Genomic DNA, 21,223 nt, shown 5'->3' with positions numbered 1-21,223 from the left:
CTGTTCCTTTCGATCTTCAGGTCATATGAAGCAGATGTTGGTGAACGTGGTTTCTTCCCTGCAGCAGGGCCTGAAAATGTGCAGTGCTAAAAAGAAGAAAACTCATCACTTGCTTTGGTTCACCACTGGTTGTTTGTAATGTGAACTCTCGAGCACTGCCTAACTCATTTCAGTATCTCGTGCTACTAACAGAGTGACAGCCTAAAGTTGTGTGGTGATGCGATAAGCATGTGATCATGACATGTACATTTTGTACTTTATATTGTTTGTCCAAAGATAGAAAACTAGACATGTAGCATAGGCCTAGCTGGCTATCTGCTCCGCCACAACAGGGTTTGTTTCGATTTATGTTGCTTTCTGTGTATTTGTGGCTATCAGATGTCGCTGCCGGGTAGAAAAATAGATAAGAGCAACAAAACTTACTAAGCTACAGTGACAGAAACTTGTTTGTATATTCATAATCCCACTCTTTCATTGTAAGAAGACATTGATATTGACAAGTTGCTCTGCCTTTATTTGCTTAAAGGATCTAAAACAACTTCTCATCTGCAACTTAAACAAACGCTCACGAATCTTGTGTATTTTGGGATTTTGAGGCATCCCTAGGCGACATAATTTAACGGAAGCACTTTGTACAAACGTTTGGTTGTGTTTTGAGAGCCGAACTGATATTCAGTTACAAGAAAAGGTTTGTGGTTTCATTGCCCATTATATATGTGAAAGAGACATTTTCTTACCCAGAATGACTTTAGATGTATTTTTATTTCAAACTGATACAATACAGCATTGAAAATGTCATGCATAATTTTAGTATAAACCTGTTAATTTACAGTAACAGGTATGAGGAAAATGTTGTAATATATTCCCATATTTGTAGTCTATTTTAGAGATACCTATCCTATATAAGTATTTCTTTTTCTGTTTATGCTATTATATTTGCTTTCACATACAGTATCAAAGGCACAATGGCATTAACCAACATAAGTGTTTCTTTTACACCATTTAGCTTTCTTATTTTTATTACACGGCAATCGATCGTTACGCGCTCAATGTGAAAGCTGGAATCGGTAGCGATTCACAGCACTTTATTGCATCCCTGGCAATTTGAAAAGCCCTTTAGTGTTCATTTAGCCTGAATGGAAGTTATGTTTACAGATCAGAATTGTTATTACACAAATACAATATTATTATCCCTATATACAGTAAAATTGTTAGCTAGACGAGATCAAATATATCCAATCAATGCCATAATAAATCCCCTATTTATCTACATTCCTTAAACTACATATATATTTTTACACAGAAACTATACTGTTTTAGATCCTTTTTTAATGACATGAAATATTTGATCATAATATGATATACCATAATATGACCTGTGTTATGGTTGCAGATTCATGATATTACAGTAAACATCAAGCATTATTTATTAACTGTAATAGTCGGGGTATTCAAGGGGAGTTGTAACATATTAGTTCACTGTTAAAAAAAGATTTGTTGGTTTAACTTAAAAAAAAGTAAGTAGCCTGGCTGCCTTATAATAATAGTATATAGTTTATTCAACCAAAAATAGTTCACTTAAAGAAGTTGAAAATAAAATAGTTGTGTCAACTACGGCAACCAGGTGACTTACTTTTTAAGTTGAATTTTTTTTTACAGTGTCAACTATTTTCTTCATTTAATACTAATAAGTGTTACAATTGAATTGCCCCTGTTATGAATCTTTTATGATAACTATTTATCAGTTGCAGTGTTATTCATGTAACCTTCAGATTCAATTTACATGGATCCAGAACGTGCCAAATAAATATTGGACTTTCAGAGAAATATACCTCAAAATACTTGTGCATTATTTTTTCAAGCCGATAGAAAATGGAGCGTGATTCAGCGCAATGCATGAATTTACCCTCTCTATCTACTGTTTTTTACTTTCTTGCCTGAAAAACAGGATTCAGGCAGCCCTGCCATGCGTCATGTTAGATTTTAAAAGTTCTGTGAGTGACATGTGAAGTGTTTGAGAGATTAAGTGATTAATATATCTGTCAATGCTGTTATCATTTCAACATTTCCACCTGCCAAAAAAAGTGAACAGGATGTAAAATGGAAGCCACACTGAATATGCAGTTACACTAAAACATTTTAGTTTTTTTTTTAATAAATAAACTGAATTACATTAACAGTGCTGACTTCTTGAGTTTTATTAAAGGTGATGAAAATGTCATTTTTAATTGGATGTTAGTGTTTGAGAGTTTTGAGACTATAATTATAAGTGCAAAATTGCATATTTTATCACATTTGTGGGCGGATAAATTGGGCGATTTTTGCCAAACCATCTACAACTCAAATGTTTTTCCACAAAATGCTTTTTATCCCTTAAAGCAGAGACGATCATTAGCCTATTTTTTATTTAACTTCAATAATGTACATCAAAACAAAGAGACAAAGTACAGTCAAATTTACATTAATACAAATAAAAGAAAGACATGCAGCCAGAGGTAAATATGTTAAAGGAATAATAAATACAAAAATATATATTTTTAAATCTCTTCAGGAGTTTCATTGGTTTGGTTTTATTTCACTGTTTGTATTTATGATACAGAATGTAATAAAATGTATGATAGCCTAATGTAAAAAGAATACCCAGTGACCTAAACTCTTAAATTGTGCACTATAAGGGAACATCCAGTTTTAGTGGTGTCCGAAATCACAGTGGACATTATTGAGCGCATTCATTGGCTCCGTCCAAATACACACACGTGCACGCGACAGGAAATAAGTGCGCAACACTGTCCCGTGTTTTAAAACTGCCAAAATGCCAAGTTTTGCAACCCACACTATCTCGAATACCCCCTTTGAAACGGTATTCAAGGCTAAGCGTATCAGGCATCATGTTCTGGATGTAAATCGTGAGACTTTTGCACAAACCTCGCGACTCGCGAGATGTCGCGTAAGTTAATTGTAATTTAATTAATAAATATTACATAATTTTGCAGTCAAACGAAAGTGTTGGACATTTCGTGCAAACATTGTTTTGAATTTTGTAAAACATTTGTTTTATTGCATAATTAGAAACAAGATTAATTGTGTGGACTACTGAATAAACAGTAAACATATATATATAATAAGCCCGTAGGCAGGGGGGGTTCGGGTGGTTCGAACGAACCCCCCCTCACTGCCAAAAGGTCCAGAATTTAAGTCGTTTTTTCGCGTGATTATTGTCATCATTGTTTTTATCAATGCTTCTGACAAATATTCTGTGTTCCTGACACATTAAGCTGGACGCATGACCGTACTCACCATTGAGGTCCACGAGGTCCAGATTTCGGTCATTTTCTGAAGCTCGTTTTATTTGACTCAATGCTCAGTGCTCGTTTGACTTCTGGCTGCACTGCGCAGACCGATCGGCATGTGACGTCTTAGCACCGCGAGACCGATTCAATAGTAAATGACTCAGTATGCTTTTGAATAGATCTCGCGGTAGTGTGATGTCACATTCCAACAGGTCTGAGCTGCACCCCATTAAGTAAGATAAAGTAAAAATTATTCCGAGATGACCAATCAAATCAAACCAAACCAGGCAGACAAAGGTGCAACACGGGTCAGATGCGCCTTTAGTGGAAGCGCAAGAAAGATGTAAGTAATCAAACGCTGACTATTATACAGCCGTTTAATGACGAGAAATATGAAACAGTGATTGTCAAGGTGACAAGACAAGAAACATTACTGCAGCTGAGCCACATGAATGTCCAAATTTAATGCGCTGCTTTAACTCCCTCCAGTAATTTACTTCCCGTTATTCAGCGTGTTTATTAACAAAATTCAATGCCACTCTTTAATTCTTTAAGATATCTTTTTTACTGTATGATTAGATTCACTGTTGAACTTGAAAACGGAAAACGCGACGCATCACGTGCGCGGTACAACGCTTCATCCACCGGTAATGCGCGTGCACGGAGTTTAAATGGGCGCACGTTCATCTTTTGGCTTAAACATTTTATTGCATTCGGTCTTAAAGCCCAATAAATAACTTGCTTGTAACTTCTTCCTGTAGTGTTGAGCCGTTGAGCTCTGCTATTAAAAGTAAGTTTAAGGTTTATCATGGAATTTTAATTTTCTGAACAACTTTTACTAAAGTTACTGCAGTTAACAAGAAGCCTTTTGCTTAATTAACAGACAGTAAATCAGATGTGAGAAGTTTAAAATTAAGGCTTGCATTATGTTTACATCTTACACAGTTAGTAAAATGCATGCAGGGCAAGAATATTATTTATCTAATGTGGTAATGTGAAGTAATCGTAGATTCATGTATGCTTTTTTAATAATCACAGTTTTCTTTCATGGGATATGGACCCCCTAAAGTATAGCCTCGGTCGACCCATTTATAAAATTCAAGTTCCCTGCATTACTGATGTTGTATTTAAGCATATAAAGTGTATAATAATAGGGTGTGCATATTTTGAATTAATTTAATAAACTAATTATTGATAGCCTTTAGTTAATTCACTAAAATGATCCTATATTCAGTAAGCCTATGTTTACTTTACTGACATAACCCAGTGTGCCCAGGATGGTAAAATAATTATTACAATGCATTCCTAATGACCAACACAAATCTTCTGCATACTGACATGGTTTGAAATCTATAGTTATTTGATTCTTTGGTTTTCTGATTTTTTTTAAAAATTCATATATGTAGAGCAGAGAAATAAGATTTTTTCCTGTGGTGCATGACCTAGAAAAAAAACATATATGGACCTCGGTATTTATAAAATCGTGCGTACGGCCCTGCTCATAATTAAATACAAATGGAGGAGGAAAAACTGCCAAAAAGGGCCACTTTTTGAAAAAAAGAACCCCCCCTTTCAATAGGCTGGCTACGGAACTGTATATATATATATATACATCCTTATTTTTTTTCTTTTTTAAAGGCCTAACGTTAAATAAAAAACGAATACGTTTTTGTGCAAATACTGCCGCTAGCCTACCTGGACTGAGATTTTTACACTGTGTCCCATCGGGTGAATAACGTTAATTTCGCATGCACGCTTGGGATCTTCACTCCCACTAGAACACTTGGGCCAAATACAGGACGTCATGTGAAGTAGTCAAGTGCAAAGACCACAAGTGTAGTTATTTGGACGAAGCCATTCAACCCTACAATGGATAACGGATGTACACTCTTTTTTTTAAACCAGAGTGGAATTATAAAATTAAAACATTAATTTATTAAAAAGGTTAAACATTGAAAGCAATTTTTGAATTTTGACAGATTTTGTTTATTTTTATGAAGGATGTACACTCGCAGCTAGCCGCTACTCGTTCACTGGCGCCCCCACACTGCAGCGCTTCCGGTGGGCACAAGTGTCCAAATGTATTCAATCGTTTTCATTCACTCGTTAGTGGAGTAATGCAGGGAATAGTGAAGGAGGGTATAGGGGGTTATTTCGGACACAGCCAACAGATTCAAGACGTAGACGTAATGTGACGTAATTTCCGGGTCGGATGGCGTAGCGAATCAAGGCTAACGACGCGCGAGATCATGCAAGAGAGGAACCGTGCTTGTGAAAACATCGGACGTTGCGGATAAAAGTAGGATTAACACTGCACTATTTCATCCAACAACTGTCAAATTGAGTTACCCCGACGGAATATCTTAGTTGCATACAGTCGATAAGTATGGCGGGTAACGTCTTTACGTGACGGACGTACCTGCCAAGCGCGAGGCCAAGCTTAGCTAAAGCTAAAGTTGCGCTAATTCACAATCAAATAAGTATCCGAATTAATAAAATTAAAGGTTTAATATGGCCGACGTTTAGTATTTGAACAGGTAATCATGTGAAAAAAGCTAAATGGTGTATTTGGGTAAAATACGATGTTTCAAAACACTGCAGGCCGAGTTGTTTACATACTGTGAGCTAGCATATAGCTACATATTGACATTACTCTGGCTAAACATTGGATACGATTCTGTAGGGATATAGCTTTGTTTTATCTCCTAAATTAACGTATTATGACTTTACATCGGCATACATTAGTAACCATAGTTTCCATGATAATGTGAAGATAAGGAAACAGACAGGCTTTAAAGTAAATACTGATAAAATCTAAACAGGGTGAAGTCATCAGCTGGCAGAGCTCTACTGTGTTAAACCAGCTGCTTGTTAAATAAGCGATTTGTCATTACTGCAGGAGAGTGTGGAACAAAATGTGCCTTGCATTTAATGATAGCAATTTTATGGATTACATATCCAAACAATACCTTTGTTGCATCGTTTTCCAGTAATTAGGAGTCATTATAGAAACAGGCACATTGAGAAACAGGCAGCTTTTTATAGATGTCTCGATATTTATGTAACTATAGTCCCAAACTGCAAGCAATTTAAAATGTTTGATGTAAAATAAAATCTCAGTATGCATGATTATATGTTCATAATATTTATATGTATATCGTGATAAGCATCAGTACTGTAACACTTGACACTACTTTGTTACAATTATTGTTAAATGCTGCAACTTAAGTCTGCACAATTAATTGAAAAGCTAATCAGAATTACAATTACGGGCAAAAAGATAGCATAATTATCAAAAGCCTCAATTGCAGCTGTCCATTCGTGCTCATTTGTGTGCGTTTGGGCACCAAATACAGTGGTGAATCAGAGATTTTAAATTTGATAAGTTGACGTGTCCTTTAGCCATTTATTTAGTTTTTTAACTAACAACATAACTTCCATAATTGATTGTTATTTATTTACATTAAATTATTTAGTTTTGGATATTTCGAATTTACCATATAGACAGTTTCAGCAGTAACAACATAAACACGCGGCTTTCATGGTCATCACATAACTTCCGGTAAACTCTGCGAAGAATAGTGAAAAAAAGTTAGTCTGGAGCCTTGGGGAGCATTGAACATTTTTGTCTAAAGAGCCAACAATAAGTGGTTTACAACAAATAGGATTACGTGAATCTCTCAACATAGTAGTTATGCTTGTAAGTTTATTGTGATATGGTAAATAGGTTAATGATTGATTGATTTAATCTGTTCTATAACCTGTATACTTGCTTTCTGTTTCCGTAGTTAACCGTCTTAATGAAGTTTTAAGTGTGACGGACTCGGCACCCGACAAAGATCCAGGATGCCCATTCCTCCCCCTCCTCCCCCACCCCCAGGTGGACCCCCTCCTCCCCCTACCTTTAACCAGGTGAGTCTTCAAATTATTGGTCGGGTCTAAGTTACTTATTGGTGAGTAAATTAAACAAAGGTTCTTGCCTGTTGGCAGTTCTATTAGGCATTACATTTAATTACAATACAATTAAAGTATTTTAGTTAGACTATATTTGTTATTATTTTTGCAGGGCTCAACGCAAATCATTTTTTATACTGGCCCGGCCGGGCCAGTGGTTCAGGTCTTCACTTGCCCTGCCAAAATTTTTAATGGCCCCAATAAAAAATTTCAGTGTCACATATTTAAAAATAATAATTCAAAAGTCAAATATAATTGTTTACATATACAACAGACTAGGGGTGTGACGGTCATTATATCCGTGAGACTGACGGTTATAGTTGAACACTGTCATTAGAACTCTATAACCGCCAAACCGTGTTATTAAAATATTTTTTTAAACATTTTTTATCATAAAGAATTTTTAAATACTAATTAAAAACAATTGTTAACAGTCTGTGTTACACGCCCCCTCACGTTCTCACGCAATGATAAATACAGAGCGGAGCAGACACTGACAACGCAACGTGCTGACATACAGGACAAACCAGGTTACTTCTGAGATTAAACATATTAAACAAAGTCTCACCTTTCAAATCATCTTTTCCTTCTAGTTAATTTATAGCATCAAATAAACATGAATGACCATGAGAAGGAATGTTGTTTTAACCGCGGAAAGGCGTCAGTACAATCCGCTTTTCAAGTTCAAATCCTCCCATGTTAATCTACTAACTCTCTTGAACGCACATTCACTGCTAGTTCTCTTGCTGTTAATTTTAAAGAAACGTAGAGCAAGTAGCTAATCAGTGTCTAGTTTATTCAAACGCCGGGTGAGCACTGTGCAGCGCGTCTGCGGAGAGCGTTTGATGCGCGTGGCCATTGTGCTTTTACACCTGCTGCGTTTAATAACAATCTCAAGTTCACATTACTTTCTTTTACCTGCATTTATGAGCAAAACCTCTTCAATACGATTTTAATCCACATTGTTTTCGTGCTGTTCTAGTCCGTGTATTGACAGATATAGACACAATTACAGACATAAAAAGCCCAATGCACAAATCTGTTTCTCTTAAGATTATTAATATAGATGATAGGTGTGTTTTTTTTTTTACTTTTTTTATTGCTTTCTGTTAAATTGCTCAAAGTTATTACTGTTTAAAACACACTTGGCATCACATTCATGATTTTATTGTAAAATGGCACTTTCCCGTCAATCCACGAGCATTTAAAGGAGCAAAACGCCCTGCCCACCAACGGTTATGTTACGAACCGTCACATTTGACTCGCGTCATAACCGTCATCACTAATTATGAAACCAGCACACCCCTACAACAGACACGTTCCAACGAAAAAAGGCTCCCAACTTTTCTGCTTTATTTGTAAACTGACAGCAATCTGTGCAAAATATTGCATTCTTTCTTTCGTCGTGTTTTACCCAAGTAAATGTCTGCTTCCAAGATGTTAAATAATATACATTGATGAAAATATATTTTAGTGACTGAGGGTGAAGCACTGGCCCAATCGGACAAGTGACAATACTTTTTACTGGCCCAATCGGACAAGTGACAATACTTTTTACTGGCCCGAACGTCTCTCATGCTTGCCCGGGCCACCGGGCAGGCCTTTATGTTGAGCCCTGTTTTGCGTTTCTTAATCGTCAGTGTTCATAATGTGTATTTTTTTCTTAGGCGAACACGACTCCTCCAAAGCTGTCTCGTGATGAATCAAAGGGCAGAGGGGCGTTACTCACTGATATCTGCAAAGGGGCCAAGTTGAAAAAAGTAGGCGTTGTCAATGATAGGAGTGCACCTGTGATTGAAAGTAAGTGTTAAACAGCTGGGCTGACAGTAGTCTTGAGAGATGAACGTATTTTTCTTCATCTTGAAAACACTAGGACGCATCGTTTATTTGTTACTAAGCTTTTAAATGTAATCAGCCTATTCATTGTTTTTTTTTCGTATCCTAGAACCAAAAGGAGGTGGGGTGTCCATTCCCGGAGGACCGTCTGCTCCCGCCCAGTCTGTGGGGGGGCTTTTTCAGGGTGGTGTCCCAAAATTGCGACCCGTAGGAGGTGTGTAGCTTTAATAAACATTTGAGTTGTTAATAGTACAGGCAAACAATAATACACAGAAATAAATACATGTAAAAAATAAATAAATATAGAAATACATAAATAAATGTATAATTTTTTTTATTATAACAGAAACGGTGCAAAAATAGAATACAATTAGAAGTTAATACTTTCAACAAAACAATATATTTATTTATGTCTGCATTTATGTATTTCTACATTTATTTATTTATTTATTTCAGCATTTAATTAATTACTTATTTGCATTTATTTAAGTCATTTTTGTTAACTCATTTTAAGTCATCTGTTGTGATTCTGATGTTAAGACATTTTTCTCCAATATTTATCTTTGCATAAAGTTTCAGATTGGTAGTAGATTCTTTGAACTATTTGCAGGCTATCAAAAATATGTATTGTTTTTTTACACTGTTTAAATGTTTAATATATATTGTGTTAAAGGAAAACACCACTGTTTTCCAATATTTTATTATGTTATTACCTCAACTTAGACAAATTAATATATACCTATCTTTTTTCAATGCATGTACTTTTAATCTTTGTACAGCGCCTTGTGAATGTGTTAGCATTTAGCCTAGCCCCATTCATTCCTATGGCTCTAAACAGGGATGAATTTAGAAGCCACCAAACACTTCCATGTTTTTCCTATTTAAAGACTGTTACATGAGTAGTTACATGAGTAAGTATTGTGGCACAAAATAAAACTTTTGTTTGGAGCCATAGGAATGAATGGGGCTAGGATAAATGCTAACACATTCAAGAAGCGCTGTACAAAGAATAAAAGTGCATGTATTGAAAAAGATAGATATGTAATAATTTATCCAAGTTGAGTTAAAAACATAGTAAAATATTTTCTATTAATTATTGTCGATGGTCCAGTTGACACGGATGCTGTGTTTTGTAGATGGTTCTGTAGGGCGGCCTGCGTTGCAGCCTCCTGGTACTCGTCCCACTGCTCCTCGCCCGCCTGGAGGACACGATGATCCAGACAGTCTCTCTCAGCAGTCCTCTTCTCCAGAGTCCAGTCGATCCCAGAGACCATCCCTGCCTGACCTCTCCCGTTCTCCCGGTGGAGGCAGCAGCCCCTCTACAGGCATGAAGCACAGTACATCTGCCCCTCCTCCTCCACCTCCCATGACTCGTCGTGGAAACGCTCCACCCGCTCCAACTCAGAAGGCCGCATTGGCCTCGTACAACCGTGAGAAACCCCTTCCACCTACTCCGGGTCAGAGAGGACCCTCTCCAGCACCCGTGCGTGACAACGCGCCGCCCCCTCCAGTGAAACCTCCTCCGTCGCCCGCGAGCAATCGCTCTTCTTCGTCGTCATCCTCGTTGGCCCCGCCTCCACCCCCTTACCGCCAGCAGTCCGGGGTTTCGAATGGCTCTTCTAGTCCTGTGAACGAGGCTGCCCCTGAGCTACCCCAGAGACACAACTCGCTCAGCAAGAAACCTTCAACAGTTGGACACACGCCAACACGTGGACATGCGCCACCTCCACCACCATCGCCCACGCCACAGGCTGGCAGACCTCCGCCTCCAGCACGAGAACCCCCAGGACGTGGAGCAGGTGAGGGCTGTTGTTTTGTAAGTGTAGGCCATGAAGGCTTTCTTAGCATTTTTGTCTTGTTTTCAGTACAAATATCTACAAAATTCTTAAATTAAGATGCTTTTTCTTGATGAGCTAAACGACCCAAGAAAATAAATCTAGTTTTTAGACCAAAAATATAAAATTTAAATGATTTTTGCATAAAACATGCAAAAAAAACCTGCCAATGGGGTAAGCAAATTTTTCTTGATTTTTTTTTCTTGAATTTAGTGTTTAAGAAAAATGTTAAAGATTTTTTTGCTTACCCCATTGGCAGATTTTTTTTACTTGTTTTATGCACAAAATCACTTAAATTTAGGGATGCACCGATATGATTTTTTTGGCCCGATACCGATTTAAACAGACAACTTCTGGCCGATACCGATATTAAACACTTGTATACAATACTATACAGTTGGTCTATTAGCTAGTTTATATCTGCATCAAATTATTTTTACTGAACATGGATTGGATCTAATTAACATTCAACTGACCAACATAATAAGAGAGGCACAAATTAAGCTAAAACAAATATAATAAGACAGCATTTTTGCTATTCAGCATTTATTTTATTAACAACATTAAAGCTATGGTCTACGATTTCAAAGATTGTTCATTATTAATAAACTTGTTTAGATGCTGGTTATGGTTCTACAGTAAAATCCTAACAATATGAAGAAAAAAAAGAATTTAAAAAATCCATTCAGTCTATTGGGTGTACGGCGCCAGATAAATTGACCAATGTAAACTGTCCGGCCGGACAGCTTACATTGGTTAACTGCTCTCATCAAATCCCCGTACACTTGAAAATCCACCTCGCCATCGCGTCTCCACCCTGCCCCTCTCCTGCCTGCAACATGAAATTTGTGTCAGTGTATGTTAGCTAGCGAAGCAGCAACATCTCACTAATGGAAAAAAACTAACCGACAGCAGCAAGCTTCTTGTCCCTACAGTAAAGGTTAGAAGGGAAGTCTGTAGAGGAAAGAGCAGAGGTAAAAAAAAATTGTGAAAAACGCCGGACTCTAAATAGAATCAATATCCGCCATTGACCGTTGGAGCTTCAGGGAGATTTGGGGCTGAAAACCGACGCCGACACAGCGGACTTTTTGTTGAACAGGTACGAATAAATTTATACTTATATTGTGTGAGGTGTTACATAAATCAATTAATCAGTCTGGCAACAACATGCTCATGCTGCCGGTCGGCTTTGGAATGTTAGCCGTTTAGCATCGCGTATCACGGGTCAAAGTATTTATATTTACAAAGATTGTGTGTGGTGTTACATAAATCTTGTTATCAGTCTGGCAACAACATGCTCATGCTGCCGGTCGGCATTGGAATGTTAGCAGTTTAGCATCGCGTATCACGGGTCAATGTAATTATATTTACAAAGTCATTTCTTGAAGCTCAGGAGGGGAAACGTATGCCAAACGTTGTTTTGAATGTAAATAACGTCAATTACAATCATAATTGTAATTGTTCATTCCTTCAAGGCTTTGTGTTTACTGCTCGGTAAATCTCTGTTCTGATGTTTACTACCAGTGATCACAGCTTGAATGAGTGACGTTGTTCAGTTCGTTTCCCGGGGGGAGGGATCAGGTAGCACAGAGGGGCGGGATGAGTTTTTTAAAACTTACTAACCGTCTCAGGCTTTCTCGACCGATTTTCAACATCGTAGACTACAGCTTTAACTCTTTTTTTACAAATAATGGATTTCTTTATGCAGTTAATTAATAAACAATCAGTTTCGGCCTTTCTCGTACTGTTGCTGATATGCCGATGGTTTCAAATTCATCAAAAATCGGCCGATAAATATCGACGTCCGATACATCGGTGCATCACTACTTAAATTTTATATTTTTGGTCTAAAAACTAGACTTATTTTCTTGGGTCGTTTTGCTCATCATCTTAATTTAAGAATTTTTTGATATTTTTACTGAAATCAAGACAAAAATTGACATAATTTGTCAATGTATAAATGCACTCTAAGAAACTTTGGATAAAACCATTTGCCAAAGTGCATCTAACAAAATAACAACAAAGTTTTAAAGAGATAATTATTAAGGGAGAGTAAAAATGTTAACCAACACATCCAAACAAGGATGACTTCTCCTTGTCATGTATTGTAATATTTGCTTAAACTTGCATAGCACTACAAAATGTTTACACTGCAAAAAATGATTTTAAGAGAACATTTTCTTAGTATTTTGTCTTGTTTTCAGTAAAAATATCAAAACATTCTTAAATTAAGATGCTTTTTCTTGGTGAGCAAAATGACCCAAGAAAATAAGCCTAGTTTTTAGACCAGAAATATCAAATTTAAGTGATTTTGTGCATAAAAAAAACAGAAAAATCTGCCAATGGGGTAAGCAAAATAAATATTTTTTCTTAAACACTAAATTCAAGAAAAAAGTGCTTACACCATTTTTTTGCTTGTTTTATGCACAAAATCACTAAAATTTTATATTATTTGTCTTAAAACTAGACTTATTTTCTTGGGTCGTTTTGCTCATCAAGAAAAAGCATCTTAATTTAAGCATTTTTTCATACTGAATACTGAAAACAAGACAAAAATACTAAGATTTTTTTTTCTTGAAAATAATTTTTTGCAATGTAGGTGGTCTTCAGCATTTTGCACAAGGGGATTTAATTATTTAAAAATAATTTTATTATTTATTATCATGTCTTCGTCTCCAATTTTCCTAGCTCCTCCAGTTCCTGGTCAGCCGTCACGCAACGGACGGGACGCTCCACCTCCCCCACCTCCTTACCGGACCCATGGCAGCTCCTCGGATGGTCCGAGCCGAGGCAAGCCCCCACCTCCCCCCTCCCGCACACCAGCCGGACCCCCACCTCCTCCCCCACCCATCCGCAACGGACACACTTCCATTACCCGTTCATTCGTAGGTGAGTCCATCAAATTCACTTGTACCCACACCCGCAGTCTCTCCTGCCCTCATTACTGTATATCATGTAGACATCAGATCATGCAAATTTTGGTCTCGCATTGTAAAAAGGAACCCAAAAACAAAATAATTATTTCAACATGTGTTAATAAATTATTTTGGGGTTATTTTGAGCTTAAGCTACACACATGCACTCTGGTGACACCACAAAGATTCATTTTTCATCTTGAAAAGGTCTTGTGAAATGTTCCTTTTGACATTTGTAGTCCGTGTCTGTTAAAGATAACACCCGCATTAAATGTCTAGACTAAGTGTGTTAGAAACTAGTCTAGTGACATTGTTAGACATTTCCCTAACTATTAAAATACGTTAACTATATAAAACATGATTTAAACAGTTATGGTAAATATTTACTACACCTGCCATGTATGACCCAGTGGGAGGATAGATCATATGAAGATATATTCAATCATTTCATGTTGTTGCTCGCCTGTCTGAAATCGATTCTGAATCGCAAAGCTGAGTCGTTTATAACGTGCATTTAAAAAAGCAACACTTGTTAAACAAAATCATTCAAAAATTATTTATTATCATGAAAATACCTAAAACAATTTGAAAAACAGTGATATAAATATTTCTGTAGACATTTCCTGAACATGGTAGAGTTGGGCAATAAGACAAAATACTTAACATTTATATTTAGTATTCGTGAGATCTACTAAGATAAATCCGCATCTAATTTCTAGTCTTGATATCTTGGAAAAACTAGTCTGGTGGCATTGTCAGGTATTTTCCTAGAAACACCTAACCTCTATGTAATCACATTTATAAAGATTAAGATCTGTAGGTCAGAGGCAAAATATTATTTTCTCGTACGTACTTTACCAAATTACCAAAAGTAGAATCTGGGCACAATAATGTGAATCACGGATGAGTCGACTTTTAATATCTTGACTGTTCTGATCTCTTTCCAACAGATGATTTTGAATCCAAGTATTCTTTTCATCCTCTGGATGACTTCCCTCCTCCGGAAGAGTATAGACACTTTACTAAAATCTACCCAAGTAAAGCCAACAGAGGTGAGGCCCACTCTTGTGTATGTCTTGCCTTGAGTAAACATAAAGGCTATAAGAAAAATGTAAGAAAGAGTGCAATAAAATATCGATTTGTGTGAGCATCGTGATATTTTGTTTGCCGATACTCAAAAATTCTCAAAAAAATGCAATATAATTTTTTTTTTACATAAGTCATACAAGATTCATGTTAGTTGTTTCTTTTGGAGTTTACATCCTGAACACTAGGGCTGCGTCCAAAAACTTGTTGCCTCGCTGCCTCATGAGGCAATGACTTCGGAGGCATGAAGGCAGCTGAGAGAAACATTTTCGGACACACTTCAAAGGCAGCTTGTTTGAAATATAAATAGGGAGCGTCTTTGTGATTACTAATCACATATTTGAAAACTACAATACTAATTTATCACTTGAAATGCAATTAAAAGAATGGAAAATACATTTATTTACAATACATTTGTGCTCCAGCCACTTTCTTGACTGCCATTTTTTTTTAACTTCACCAGACTTGACCAATCACATTCCCCATGCGTGCACATGCATAGAATTGTGGGACAAGATCTCAGGAGTCAGGAAGTAAACCTATTATTGGATTCGGACGTGCCTTGATGCCTTCCTGCCTTGGAATGCTGCCGCCGAAGGCAGCAATTTAGAGTTTTCGGACGCAGCCTAGATAGCATTCTTCTTGTCTCTGAACTTAAACAGTAACAGGAAGTACTAGCATAGGGGTGCGGCACAATTTTTTTGCTAAAGTTTGCATATTGTGGTGTTCTTAATGGCTGGGGTTTCCATCACCCTGATTTTATGCACATTTTAAAGTATTGCATAAGAAACAAGTGATAAAAATCACTAAATTTGCTAAAAAGTGTTTACGCTCGCTTAGGGTGGCTTTTGACTTTTTATGCGATAAATAGTAAATGTGAAAAAGGGAATATGGAAACGCATTTGCCGAATAAATTCTGATGCAGCCCTACGTGACTGATCGTCTAGCTGTATTAGCTGACGTTGTCTTTCCCATATATGGGGCTTGACGTCTTCGTAATGCCCTTGCTGCTTGTGCCTGCGTCAAAAAGTCTGCATTCCTTCTTCTGTGCACAGCATTTAGTTTGGCAATTACAAGCTGCACTGCTAGTAAATTTATAACTTGCCCAATCGTAACTCAATTTTCTAAGCGTGCCTTGATAACCTACAAACCAACAGTAAATAAATCAATACCACCATCATTCGCTCAAACAACTTGATGGAAATGCACGTAGTTCACACTTCTTTGTTTTTTAAATTTTTGCGAATTTTAAAAATATTCTCTTCACGTTGGGATGGAAACCCAGCTAATGGCAGCTTTCCTAAAATGACATCCTATTATATTCACAAAACAGGAAATATCCCATTGAAAGTAATGTCATTAATGACTCACCCTCGTGTCGTTCCAGACTCGTGAGACCTCCGTTCACCGTTTTATATTTAGTCAGAGAGCTTGTTGACCCTTCATTGAAAATCTATGTGTGGTATACTGTCAATGTCCAGAAAGTTCCCATCAGTGGGTCAGTTAGAATGTGTTGAAGCATCGAAAATACATTTTGGTCCAAAAATAACAAAAATTGAGACTTTATTCAGCATTGTGTTCTCTTCCGCGTCTGTTGTGACGCGCATGCGCGAGACTGATGTCACGTGACTGCAGTGACTGGATGAAGTACAAAGCGCCTGACGTGATATCTAGTGCGCCCCAGCTGTTTTTTTTGTGCGCATGGGCTTCTTTTACAGTCTGAGGAAGACGCACACTGTAAGTTTGAAAAAAACCTTCGCAAACATGTCTGAGAATAACACATCAACACATCACTACAGTCACGTGACTTTAGTCTCCCACATGCGCTTTACAACAAACGCGGAAGAGAAGACAATGTATTTTCGATGCTTCAACACATTCTAACTAACCCACTGATGTCACATGGACTACTTTAATGATGTCTTTTTTACCTTTCTGGACATGGACAGTATAGCGTACGTAGGTTTTCAGTGGGGGGTCAACAAGCTCTCGGACTAAATATAAAACATCTTAAACTGTGTTCTGAAGATGAACGGAGGTCTTACGAGTTTGGAACCATATTAGGGTCAGTCATTAATGACATTATTTTCATTTTTTGGTGAACTATCCCTTTAAGTATTTACTGAATACTATGCAGTATTGTACACTTCCTAATATTTAAGTATTTAAACATGTAAAATCACATTCGATATTCAAACTGTCAATCAAATCTCAAAGTGATCGCATTGTACTCTGTAGCCCACAATTCATTGTCGTATGCATTGTTGTACATTGGTAATTTTGGGACACAAGAGAGGACACAGTAATTTTGTATTTGATTGTAAACTTGGACTGATACCCCTCTCTCTCTCTCTGGCAGTAATGAGAGGAGCCCCTCCTTTACCACCCTTGGGGAGGTAAACACTGTGAGACTGCATTGCCGACAAGGGTTCTTCATTCCGACCCACACGTTCATAGACAATCTCACGTGCACATCTAAATCCTCCAAGCCTGCACCTTATTAACAGTCATTCCCCCATCAGATAACATTCCTCTACATTTACTCAAGCTTCATCTCCCATAACCACTCGTTAATCATCTTCTGAAAAAAGGAGAATTATAGGAGTGTGCTGCATTCCACCATCACTGATGGACAGCTGTCATGTATTTCTTTATATTTGAAATACCTGCTTACTCTGAATATCACTACACGTTAGATTGTATGTTCATTACGTTGTACGTCATGCTATCAAAGCGTGTACGTTGGGGATGTGTAGCACTAGAGAAAGGCCCCGGGAAATGTCTTAACTGCCGCGTCGGGCATCGTATTATATGTGTCGTCCGTTTTTTCTCTTTTATTTGCTACCCCTGTGATGCACTGTGAATAATGTCAGTCACTCGAATGTGTGAACTGAACTGTTAAATTTATGAACTGCTTTAGTTGTTTTGTTTTGTTTTCTTGGACGTATCCCTTTTTTCAGGGAACAGACATTTATGTTCTCAGGGGGTTTATTGGACGTCATTACCCTCTCCAAAGGCAGAGAACGATAAGCTAAATGAACCAGAGTTACGGCGGGTCCAAAAGTGCCAAGAGAATCTGCTCTAGCGTCACACAAACTGCAGGTATTATCATTATTGTTTGTTATAGAGATAAGCAAGTTTGGAGATGCTACATGCCTCACAATTTGTGCCGTAAACTTGCCTCCGATGTAAATTCTGGCTTTTGGCATTATGACATTACAAGCTTTCATAACCTTCGCGAACTAACTGAAAGCTAACTTGACGTGCTGCATATGGACTGGTGTCGTGGGGCAGCGCTATATAAAAGACTGCTATTGTATCCTGACGGAGAATAACTGGAATTTTATTCATTACAGAGTTTAAAGGAAAGTTATGCAAAGATTTAACTGCATGCTGCTTTTTGGGACCGATCCCTAACAAAAATGTGGGGCTTATTTGCATGTAAACTTACACTACTTTCTGTATCTCATTTTTTAATACAGCTGCTTTTTGGAGGACCATTACAAGGTTTTTGGATGGTTTTCTTGTATCGTGTTGTTGCTGAATAGTACCGTTACCATTTAAACTAATCGCACAATCATCACACTAATTCTTTGCAATATGCATAGCCATAAAGATGTACATTAAAGACAAAACTAGCTTTGCTGCATTTCTTAAAACTGACATTGATGTTTGGGACTGGGTGTCATATTGTTAAATTGTACTTTGTATAAAACCCATGTATGCTTTTCTCTGTCTGAGCTCCACAGATGAGACTACTAACATACCAGCATCTGCATCCTAGATTATTAATTTTTTTTTTTTTTTTGAGGTCACCACCTTGCCAATTTTAAATCATATAGACCTGAAATCAACAATTATGAAACATTACCGTATTGCCCCATTTAGCCTCTCAGTTCTTCTGCCTTACATTTATTGATAAACTTACTGGTACTTAGAAGTCTTATAAGAAAGAAATAATAAAACTGTATTTGCAGTATAAAGGAGGGAGGGGGGTGGTAGTGATGGGTAGAAGTTTATTTTTAAGTTGTAAAAAGCTTGTAATATAGTAAATAACTTTAACCAGCCATGCACAAGGCTTCAAATGAAGTCTGTAATGATCTCTTGATGTTGTTTATGTCCTCAAATGTTTCTTAGATTATTCATGTCCTTAATCTTCTATCTATCTATCTGTCAGCAGGGGTCAGTGTAGATGTATGTACTGTATCTTACATTGAGAGAGAAAGATTATCTTTATCATCATCATTTCATGCTCAACTTAAGCCTGTATTTTTCTTTACTGTGGTCTGTCAATTAACCAGTTGAAATAAAGCTGATGATAAGAGCTTTCTGAATGTCTTTTATATGTCAAGAACATGAGATCTGGTGGCTTAGTGCAAGAAGGCCCTCGGTTTGAGCCCCGTCTAGGTCAGCCAGGTGGTCTTTCTGTGGAGTTTGAATGTTCTTCCTGTGTCCGTGTAGATTTACTCCCGGTTACCTCCCATAGGGCCAAAAACATGCAAGTTGGGTGAATTAGAGACCAAATTTTTCCTACCCCAACCTGTGCAAACCGGTTCTCAACATGAATATAGGTATAGATGGTGGAATGATGTAAAGAAGAAGGAAAACAAAGGACGTTGCTCTGGGTCAATAAATCTTTACTTCAGTTGACTAGCTGTTTAAAAAAGCATAATGCTTTTGTTTAAACAGTTCATATTTAGAACAAAAAGGCAAGTGGCATCCTATTGACTCTCCCATACATCATCTGTTCCAAACTTTCAACTGTTTTTGTACTTTGGCACGACAGAAGCGTCATGACGTCTGGTTTCATCATGGACTGAAGTAACTTCCGTGACCGGCTTTGCTCTAATGAAATGGCACTGTGATAAATCATATAGTCCCAGTTTAAAGCATTGTCACATTAAAACAACAATAGGAAATGCACTGTGGGTATAACCAAATAGACTGCGTTGAGCTTAAGTATTCAAATACTTAGTCATACATAATGAAATGATGCACCATTTGTTTTTAGAGTGAGACATAATGGTTCGGTGTATTTATACTCAGGAAAAAGGTACAAAAGTTGTCACTGGGGCAGTACATTTTCAAAAAGCACACTTACCTAAAAGGTACATACACTGCAAAAAAAAAAGACTTTAGACAATAGTCTTGATGATCCACCCGTAAAAAAGAAAATCCTCCGCAATACCTTTAATTTAAGAATTTTTAGATATTTTCACTGAAAAAAAGACAAAATCCTAAGAATTTTTTTCTTGAAAATCTATGTACGGTTTACTGTCCATGTCCAGAAAGGTAATAAAAAAATTTCATCAAAGTAGTCCATGTGACATCAGTGGGTCAGTTAGAATGTGTTGAAGCATCAAAAATACATTTTGGTCCACAAATACCAAAAATTAGGAATTTAGTCAGCATTGTCTTCTCTTCTGCGTCTGTTGTAAAGCGTGCGCAAGACTAAAGTCACGTGACTGCAGTGACGCGGATGACGTACAACACGGCTGACGTGTTATCTGGTGGCCCCAGCTGTTTTTTTTTTTTGTGCAACCGGGCTTCATTTACAGTCTGAGAGAGAAGCACGCTGTATGTTAGAAAAAAAATACTAAATAAATCATGCAATGATTCCTAAGTATTTTTTTCTTGAAAATCATTTTTTGCAGTGTACACTGCAAAAAATGACTTTCTTGGTATTTTTGTCTTGTTTCAGTAGCAATAGCTAAAAAAATTTAAATCAAGATGTAGGTTTTCTTGATGATCACAATTACCTAAAAAAATGTAATTTTTAGAAGAAAAAAATCTAAGTAAGTGTGTTCTTTAAACAAGCTAATAAATCAGCCAATGAAGTAAGAACTTTACCTTTTTCGTAAACATTTAATTCAAGAAAAAAATTCAACCCTTTACCAGATATTTTTTGCTTGTTTTAAGCCCAAATTGACTTACATTTTTTTGTTTAAGAACTAGATTATTTTCCTTGTGCAGTGAAATATATATTTATTTTTTGGACGACCTAGTTAAGGCAGTATGGCAGTCTGAAAGCGTTGCATGGCATGTTTCAGTTCTCTAACTTTAAATATGCCATGACACTTTCTACCCACTGAATATGTATCAGAGGTTTATTTGACTTCCATTGTAGACAATGTGTAAGCCGTTGGGCAAACAAATAGGAGAAAGACAAAGCATCTGACTGACTTGACCTGACCTGACCTGATGTGACATTCAAATAATGAGGTTCTATAATGCTATTATGGCTTCAGGGGCCTCATTAATAAAATGCTGCGTAGAAACCATCCTACATATCTTACGATCATTTATA

At 37.0% G+C, this 21,223-nt stretch overlaps 3 protein-coding genes across 5 annotated transcripts in view; all 3 read left to right on the top strand.

Moving 5' to 3' along the window:
- jupb (junction plakoglobin b) overlaps positions 1–2,184 on the top strand; it is a 115,747-nt gene extending 113,563 nt beyond the window's left edge. The window contains exon 16 of one of the 2 annotated variants that reach the window (XM_055220426.2): positions 21–2,184. The gene's annotated coding sequence lies outside the window, so the exon portion shown is untranslated. The remainder of the gene's footprint in view (positions 1–20) is intronic. The other variant, XM_055220425.2, reaches the window with a different exon arrangement.
- Positions 1–21,223, top strand: part of pdk2b (pyruvate dehydrogenase kinase 2b) — a 228,272-nt gene that overhangs the window by 141,772 nt on the left and 65,277 nt on the right. The window lies entirely within an intron of this gene.
- wipf2b (WAS/WASL interacting protein family, member 2b) lies at positions 5,385–19,240 on the top strand. 2 transcript variants are annotated; one of them, XM_055220139.2, is made up of 8 exons: positions 5,385–5,589; positions 7,079–7,202; positions 8,912–9,044; positions 9,190–9,294; positions 10,217–10,879; positions 13,604–13,804; positions 14,781–14,882; positions 17,276–19,240. In XM_055220139.2, the coding sequence occupies exons 2-8, from the start codon at positions 7,137–7,139 to the stop codon at positions 17,314–17,316; spliced, it is 1,311 nt and encodes a 436-aa protein (XP_055076114.2). In that variant the 5' UTR covers positions 5,385–5,589; positions 7,079–7,136; the 3' UTR covers positions 17,317–19,240. The 2 variants fall into 2 exon arrangements, with proteins under 2 accessions (XP_055076114.2, XP_055076115.2); XM_055220140.2 differs by having other exon boundaries at positions 7,076–7,202.

The sequence above is a fragment of the Misgurnus anguillicaudatus genome, chromosome 20 (assembly GCF_027580225.2).
Source record: "Misgurnus anguillicaudatus chromosome 20, ASM2758022v2, whole genome shotgun sequence".
NCBI classification, from domain to species: Eukaryota; Metazoa; Chordata; class Actinopteri; order Cypriniformes; family Cobitidae; genus Misgurnus; species Misgurnus anguillicaudatus.
The sequence above is the reverse complement of the archived record's forward strand: the minus strand, read 5'-3'. Positions and strand labels throughout refer to the sequence as shown.